This window comes from Chiloscyllium plagiosum, chromosome 4, assembly GCF_004010195.1.
Source record: "Chiloscyllium plagiosum isolate BGI_BamShark_2017 chromosome 4, ASM401019v2, whole genome shotgun sequence".
Taxonomy (NCBI): domain Eukaryota; kingdom Metazoa; phylum Chordata; class Chondrichthyes; order Orectolobiformes; family Hemiscylliidae; genus Chiloscyllium; species Chiloscyllium plagiosum.
In genome coordinates, this window is record NC_057713.1 from 128,890,521 (window position 1) to 128,899,498 (window position 8,978).

Here is an 8,978-nt window from a genome sequence, read left to right on the forward strand (position 1 = left end):
GTGGATCATTTGGCTTCTATGGTTGTCAGGGTTTATGTGGGAATGTGAATTAGGTCAGCCATGATCTTATTGAACAGCAGAAAATTCTTAACGGGTCAGTTTGCTACTTCTGCGGTCATTCACTGTAATTAGCTGCTGTATAATCACTTAAAGTTGTTTTTTAATGCAGTGATTGTTCATAATGTTTTGCCTTTAAAAGGTAAATGATCGCTAAACTGACCAGCATTGTGTAAGTGTTCACTTGTATTAGTTTATGTATCCAGAGAGTAAAGAGCTCTTCTGCATTCAACATTTTCAGAATCTGCCTTTATTGTGTCAGCTGGACTCTGTGCTTTCATCTTCAAATTCTTTTAAAGTCCAGAGATCTGCTGAGCCTTTGAAGCACTTTTCCAATATTCATTGCAGCAGAACCTGAGTCCTTTAATAATGCTGGGAAGTCTCTGAAATGCTCATGGATCTGTCAAAATAAATAAACATTCATTCAAACACCCATTGAGAAATGAGTCCTGTCCATAGTGAATACTGGTTCAGTGGGCAGGAGGATGCACAGGGCACAGGGAGGGATATAAAGGGATACCCAGAGACAATAGGGGTTTGAGAGATATGGAAGAGGCATGGGAGTGGTGGGGGTTTGAGGTTGGTGAAAGAATGAGTGCAGAGTGATTAACATTCAATTACAGCTCTGAGCTAATGTCCTAGTGACAGAGATGAGACCTCTAGCTTTCCACTTCAGCATCTGATCATGTCTGTTCGTACCGCTGGCCTGCTTCCATCAGCAGCTGCCCTGGTTCCAATTAATCCTTGCCAAGACTTGGTGAAAATAGTGTGGACGGGTACTGCAGGCAGGAGGTGGAATTGCAAATTGGAACATGGTCTGACTATAATTCCCATCTCGAAGATGAAAATCCAAGTCAATGTCTTTGATCCCTACCATAGGTGCCTTGCCCTAGCCACTAGTTTCATTCCCTTACCTAGCACTTGGCTCAGGTGAACTAGACTCTTAGTAACCTCAGCATCCTATTCAGCCTTTAACCAAGTTTCTAACCATATATCCTTTCTTACACTAAGACCACCTACTCTACTTCTGTAATATTTCCTGTTGTCATCCTGCCTCAGTCCTTCTGCTACTGTGATCTTCATTCACCATTTTATTACCAGCTTATTCACTTAAATGTTCACTGTCTCATCATTAAAGCCATTCACCTAGCAATGCCCTGTTCATTAACAACACTGGTTCACAGACCAGTAATGTGTAAGATTTAAAATTCCTGTCTTTGTGCCCAAATCCTTCTTTGGCATCATTCCTCCTTGTCTCTGTAACCCCCTGCAGCCTCAGAATTCTGTGACCTTCAAGTATGGCATATTTTGCAACTTAATCTATTTAGGTCTATTGTGGCTTCAATTGTTTAAGATCCTGTGGTCTGGAATTCCTGTGCTAAACCATTCAGCTATCTACCTCCCTCTCCTTTTTTAATAGCCTTTAACATCTAAGTTTTAGATCAAACATTTAATCACTAGTCACACTATCTCCTCATGACTTGGTGTCAAATTTTGGCCAATAATGTTCCTATGAATTTGAAATGCTCAATGTATTAAAAGTGTGGTGTGGAAGTACATGTGTGGGACTGGGGTAGATAAGGTCAGAAGTCACATGATACCAAGTTATCATCCAACAGGTTTATTTGAAATCACAAGCTTTCTGAGCACTGCTCCATTGTTCACCTGGCGAAGGAACAGCACTCCGAAAGCTTGTGATTTCAAATAAACCTGTTGGACAAAATTAAAAATCACGCAACATCAGGTTATAGTCCAACAAGTTTATTTGGAAGCACTAGCTTTTGGAGCGCTGTTCTTTCATCAGGTAGTTATGGAGCAGGACCATAAGATACAGAATTTATAGCAAAAGGTGACAGCAAAACCTGTTGGACTATAAGCTGGCATTGTGTGACTATTAAAAGTGTGTTTTAGATGCAATTTTTTGTATTTTTCCCTTTTTATTATAGTTGGATCAATGGTTAAAATGGAATCAAATGTTTTGAATGACAATTCAGATCAGGTAACAGTCCCATCCACTGAGCCTGCATTCATTCCTATCTCTCCTACTACTGTGCAAAGGCACAAAGATTTATCTTCAATTATACAGAAACTGCTGTTCATCAAGGATCAAATACCTTTTACTGGGCAGTTTCCCACTTAGTATTTGTATGTAATTTCTTCCTCCATTAACATGAATGTTCTAAGTATCATTTCTCTTTATCTAAAATAACAATGCACAATCTTGATCAAATGAAAAGACTGGCAATAAAATTCTCTTGTATTGTTCAGCTGGTTGAAAGATTTATGGCTTGAAACTGAATGGGAATCAAACTTTTGTGACAATGTAGTTTGTAACTGCATCATTATGGAAATGTGACACGAGATGAGAATATATTGGTCAAATGTGTTTCTCTTTACAGGCTCTGGTCCGGAATTTTTCAGAATCCCAAGTCAGTGACCCAGCCACTGAAGTGAAATGTCATGGAATTGATTACCGAAAGCTTGAACTGCAACTGGAAAAACAGAAATATAGGTCTAAAATCACTGATTATAAATTCAGACTATATTTCATTGACTTTTAACTTTGCTATGCTCATTATTTTCACTTTTTTAAAAATCTGCAGGTTGAAGGACATTTCGGCCATAATGGAGATGCAGAATGAGCTTCTAATGCTCATCAGTCAAAACTTGGGAATTAATTTTGAGGCAGTAGAGCAAGATCAAGAAACCTTCTCTCAACACAGCAAAGCAAAAAGCAACAAGAAAAGGATGTACAGAATGGAATCTTGTGCTAGCATTGAGGATGTATAACCAGACGGAATAATTTTATAGTTTGGATATTTCTTATGATGAAACTAAGCATAAATGTACTTTATGACATGGTATTCAAAAAAATTTCAAATATCTGCTGATCAAAATGAAAGTGCAGTGCTGTCTAAATTTTAATTTGAAATTCCTTGCTTAATATTCTACATCTATTTTAACTGAGTAAAAACAAAAGAAAAATCCTTTAAAGTACAATAGATCTATGCACTTTAGGCTGTATTTGTTTTAAATTATTTATTGCAGTGTAGGTCCATGTTCCATGAATCTGCATGGGGCATTTGGATTTTGACAGTATAATTTTCAAAGTAAGTTGATTTGTTCAAAATGAGCAATTATAATGCTGTTGAATTAGTTAACAACATGCTAAACCTATTGTGAGGGTTTTTGTGTCTATTATTAACGGTAATGGCCAGGTGGCGTAAATCCTGTATGTGCTATGGTATAGATGTTCTTAATTTGAACTGTAACTTTGCCGTTCATTTCAGGATGACATTGATTATCAAACTACTGTAACTGGGCATCTAGGAGAAGTATCAAGAGGAAAAGTAGAAGGAGTAAATTTCCTTGGATGTATTTTTACTGTTCATGGTGTATGTGCTTCAAGCAGCTTGGAAATCCTAGAATAACATTGTATGTTAAATACTACCTCCAAATATCAGCAAGGTTATAGGAATGTACCATTTAACTTGAACGGCAACACATTCTTAATTTATTTGACAAACACTACATCTAATAGAAACTTAGAGAAGATAAGTTACTTCAGAGGATTCATCATTACATCTTAATGAAACAACCTTATGAAATATTGTTAATCATATTTAGCTATAAATGTGCAAAGTAGATGCAGTGCTGAAAGATTATTCAAATAAATGTATGTATGAGCTTTGCAGTAATGTGTTCTGTGGCTTATCTGGTCCTTACCAGTTTCACAAAATATGTGATTTGGAGATGCTGGTGTTTGATTCGAGTGGGCAAAGTTAAAAATCACACAAACCCAGGTTATAGTCCAACAGGTTTATTTGGAAGCACTAGCTTCCGGAGCACTGCTCCTTCATCAGGGGGTTGTCAACCAGTTCCTAATGAAGAGCTTATGCCCAAAATGTCAAATCTCCTGCTCCTTGGATGCTGTCTGACCTGCTGTGCTTTTCCAGCACCACATTCTCGACGCATATCTGTCAATCTCAGTCTTGGAAAATTAGAACTCATCGAGCATCCAGAAGATTTTGGCAGAGTGGGTTCCAGCTTTTCATGAACTTTTTGTATGTGTGGAAATAGTATTTCCTGATTTCTATCATAAATACTTATGTTCTAACTTTCAAGATTGTGTCTTTCTCCACCAAATAGAACAATTTTTTGTATGTATTCAGTTGTGTGCTTAATCATTTGAAAAACTTTGATTAGATCGCTCCCTAACCTACTGAATTCCCTGCAATGGATATCAAGTTTATGTAACCTGTTATGATGATTTATCTCTTTAAATCCTGGTATCAGTCTAGTGAATCTTGACATCTTTCAAGGTCAATGTATTATTCCTGACATTTGATTAAATGGGTCTAATCAAGGCTCTCTACAACTGAAATGTCACTTGTTCAGTTTTGTATTCCAGCCCCATTGAGATAAAGGTCAACATCCCATTCACCTTTTTTTATTGTGCTTTGTATCTGTAATGACATTTAGTGATTTGTGTATATGGACTTTTATGCTCTTCCTTTTCCACAGTTCCAAAGTCACCATTAAGATATTTCAATTTGACCTTTATGGAGTTAAACTATTCGACATAGAATTCCATTTATCACAGTTTTTTTTTCCCCCAGTCATCTGCCACTGTTGGAAGTGTTGGAGATCTTGTCCAGTCAGATTGGCTCCCAAGGATGGTATTTTCTCCTGAGTAAGAGACTGCAGTCCCACAGTTAGATCATGTACCCTGTCCTCCCGGTCCATTAGCTCAGCACTGACTTTCCTTCCAAGGTGGTGAGTAGCCCCACTCCTGCATTAAGTTTTCCCCTACTTACCAACTCTATTCCACTCCTAGATCACAATCCAAGACCAAACCAGACTTTTCTCAAGCATTGTGTATCTGCTCAGCCCAACATACATTGTTGATAATCCATCCATGCTATCACTAAGTGTTAGCTCCATTTCTGTAACATTGACTGATCTTGCTCCTACCTCAGATCATCTGCTCTTGAAATCCTCATCAATGCCCTTGTTACTTCTAGCCTGGTCTATTCCAATGCATTTCTGATCAGACTCTCATATTCTATCCTCTATAAACTAGAGGAGATTCAAACTCTGTTGTGTGAACTGTTACTTGCACCAAGTCTCATTCTCCTATCATCCTTGTCCCTTTTGATTGACATTGACTCCCATCAAGCAAATCTGTAATTTTAAAATGTTCACCTTTATTTTCAAATCCCTTCTCAGTTTTGTCCCATCCTTAACTCTTTAATCTCTTCTCCACCCAATGCCCTCTGATATATCTGCGATCATGTTTCTCTTGTCTCTTAGCATCTTTAATTTTAATTGCTCTACACATGCAGGTATTAAGGCAATAATTTGCAGAACACCCTTCCTCAATTTTTCTGCTTCTCTTTCTCCCTTTAAGATTCTCCTTAAAACTCACCTTCCTAACCAAACCTTCCACCATCTGTCCTTCATTGCTTGATGTCTAGTATTGCATAATAATGCTCCTGTGAAACACTTGGAAATGTTCCACTAAATTAAAGGCATTACAGAAATACGAGCTGTTGTTTGATTTTATTTTCACTTATTCTATTGTTTTTTCAGTATTGGTCAAAGCATTAATAAAAGGAAAACTTGAAATTTGAAAATATGATTCAAGGTTTGAATTTACTTTGTGAAACATGCTGGAGGATTAAGTTGATTGCTCTTTGTCAACTCAAGTGGGACTAATTTAATTATGTCAGCATAGACTGTTTGGACAAAAGGGTATCAATGAGGGTTTAAGAGCAGATGATCTAAGGTAGGAGCAGGATCAGTTGATGTTACAGAAATGGAAATAACACTGAGTGATAGATCATCAATAATGTATCTTTGGGTTCATCTCCAATACTATCGTTGAGAAAAGTTTGGTTTCCATGCTGAATAACTCTATGACTCTATAACAACAGGATTTTTAGCTATATTTCTGACTCTTTATGATTTTGAGTTTGTAGTGATTGGAACCAGGTTGACCTTTTGACTACGAGGTCGTTGATTGGCCCAGGTTAACATCCCCAATTAGGAAAGCCCTGACTGATTGATATAACTAGGAGATTTAGAGTCTCCTGGGCTACAGTTAGTGTGTAACTGCTGTTTTTTTGGGGGGAAGGGGAGAAAACATGATTCCTGAACTGGCTGAATTATTTAGCCAGTTTGTTAACTGGTATTCCTTCTTTATTGAGGACTGATTTCTAAACTGCCTGATCTATACAGTCAATGTGTTTCAGGTGCAAGTCAGTTCTCATTAGGGGATTGTTGTTTCACTGGCTGGAGGAAAAAAAAACCCAGGAGATTTAGAGTCCCCTCTGTTTAGGGGACTGACTCTGTACTGACGGGGCCACATCAGTGTGTTACTGCTGCTGTTGGTTTCTTTTTTGGGAAAACCTGATTCCTAAACTGGCTGGTTTACAAAGCAGTTTTGTTAACTGGTATTCCTTCTTTATTGAGGACTGATTTCTAAACTGCCTGATCTATACAGTCAATGTGTTTCAGGTGTAACTCAGTTCTCATTAGGGGGATTGTTGTTTCACTGGCTGGTTATAGCCTGTGTTACTTTTTTTTCTCTTTGAGAAAAGGACTATGTTAATTTTGTGGCAGGGCTTGGCCATTGCACTCTGGCTTTCTTTTGTTTTTAACATGTTTTCACTATTTTGGTATTTGGACTGAGCCTTGGTGAGAAAATACATCTTTCCAGATGAGTTTTTCCTGTGGGTAGGCCTGGACCTTGTCAGTGGACTAGGCCACTGTAAAGACTGAATGTATGTGTGTTGGGAGGTGAGCATTTGCTGTGTCTTGAAGTTTGGGAGTGGACCAAATGCCTGGGAGTTACTCCACCTTCACAATGTACTGTGTTCCTGTGAGTGGACCTAGTTCTCCGTGGAATAGCTGTGTGTGTGCTGTGTATTTGCTGCTTTCAGGAGTGGACTCCATTCCTAGGAATGGACTCTGCATTTTGAAGAGAACTGTTTATGGTAATGGACTCTATATACCAGAAAGGACCCTGAGTGTTGGTAATTGACTGTCTTGTTGCTTGTTGGGTTATCACCTGCTCTGCCCTGTGACCCTGGGTCTGGCAGGCCTTACTGTGAGCTGGGTGGCTCATAGGTCATCCTGAAAGCTCTCACCCTGAGAGCCAGAGGGTGGGTAGGCTGTCCTGTCTACCAGAAGGTCAGTAGGCTGCCTCAAAAGCTGGAATGTGGGTAGGCCATTCTGATGCCAGTCACCCCGATAGTTGGAAGGTGGGTAGGCTGTTCTGAGTGCTGTTGTCCTGAGTGGGGTAATTGGGATGGGGTGTCTGAGGTGGTTGGAAGGGGTCAGAGCAGCTGAGCCAGAAGATGCGTAGGGGCAGGCTAAGGTCTGGAAGGCTTGTGGGCTACCCTGTGCGCTGTCATCCCAGGGAAGGGGACGGGATATCCTAAAGGTGGATGGAAGGGGTGTCAGGGAAGTCCAAAGGTAGAATGGCACATTGAGATGGGTGAGAGCTCAATGGTATGTAGGGGCAGACTGAGCTGGAAGGTGGGTAGGCTGTCCTCAGCACTGCCACCCTGGGCAAATAAGGGGACAGGCTGTCCTAGAGGTGGCCGGAAGGTGCTAAAGGTGGTTAGGGAAGTTGGAAGGTGGGTATACCATCCTGATTGCTATTTCCCTGGGGGGTGATGGTTGGGGAAACAGGACAGGCTGTGTTAGAGGGGGCATGGGGTGGGCTGAGGTGGGAGAGCGCATGGTGCGGGCTGCCTTAGTGGCCGGAAGGTGGGAGGGGTGGGGGGAGGTCTGTATTGTTTTTTTAAATCTAATTGTACTGTCTTATGTATTTTATTGTTTTGTAATGACTGAAAGTGGAATATTGAGGTTTGTCCTCATTTCCCTGAAAACTGGTTGAACGATAGGGTTTGGGGCCTGGCTTTGCTGCCCCCTTTCCCTTGTAAAATTGCCGTTTCTCTGTATACAGCTGTTAATGTTAACTGCTTTGTAAACTGCATTTTTTAACTTTATATTCTAAAAAAAAACAGGAGTTCAGAGACTCTGACTCTGAGCTGATTGGCTCAGTGCTGGAAAAATTCCCCAAGTCAGGCAGCATCTGAGGGGCAGGAGAGTTGGTGTTTGCACAGTGTACTGTGTGCAAAAAAATGAGTGACTTGGTAATAGAATACCAGCCTCTGTGCAGATACTAGCGTTGTACTGCATTGTTTTATCAGATTTTTGATGTTTGCTTTCCATTTATTGTTACGGACACTGAATTGGTGAACAAATCCAGCATTTTTCACAGATGAACTGACAGTCAAGATGATGGATATTGTAAAATTGCCGTTTCTCTGTATACAGCTGTTAATGTTAACTGCTTTGTAAACTGCATTTTTTAACTTTATATTCTAAAAAAAAACAGGAGTTCAGAGACTCTGACTCTGAGCTGATTGGCTCAGTGCTGGAAAAATTCCCCAAGTCAGGCAGCATCTGAGGGGCAGGAGAATTGGTGTTTGCACAGTGTACTGTGTGCAAAAAAATGAGTGACTTGGTGATAGAATACCAGCCTCTGTGCAGATACTAGCGTTGTACTGCATTGTTTTATCAGATTTTTGATGTTTGCTTTCCATTTATTGTTACGGACACTGAATTGGTGAACAAATCCAGCATTTTTCACAGATGAACTGACAGTCAAGATGATGGATATAAATTTAATGGCTGTTTGAGAGGGGAGGAATTCTGAAACGTCACACCCATATATAATCAAGGTGACTTTAAATGGAAAGCCTACACAGGAAGAGAGGATGAAGTTGATTACCCAATCCCCTTTCAGCAGGGAGCTACGTCTGCAGCCATGTTTTCTTCCAGGGATCTAGGAGAAAAGGGAATAAGACTGATCTGTAAGCATCTGTGTGTATTAGTGGCTTGATGTT

General features: G+C 39.9%; 1 protein-coding gene across 4 annotated transcripts in view; it reads left to right on the plus strand.

Annotated features, from left to right (window-relative positions):
- Positions 1–3,867, plus strand: part of trpa1b (transient receptor potential cation channel, subfamily A, member 1b) — a 112,664-nt gene extending 108,797 nt beyond the window's left edge. For all 4 annotated transcript variants that reach the window (XM_043689204.1, XM_043689206.1, XM_043689207.1 and 1 more), the window contains 2 exons: positions 2,457–2,569; positions 2,661–3,867. In XM_043689204.1, the coding sequence (XP_043545139.1) occupies positions 2,457–2,569; positions 2,661–2,847 (300 nt within the window). In that variant the 3' untranslated portion in view covers positions 2,848–3,867. The remainder of the gene's footprint in view (positions 1–2,456; positions 2,570–2,660) is intronic.
- Positions 3,868–8,978: the final 5,111 nt, after the last annotated feature.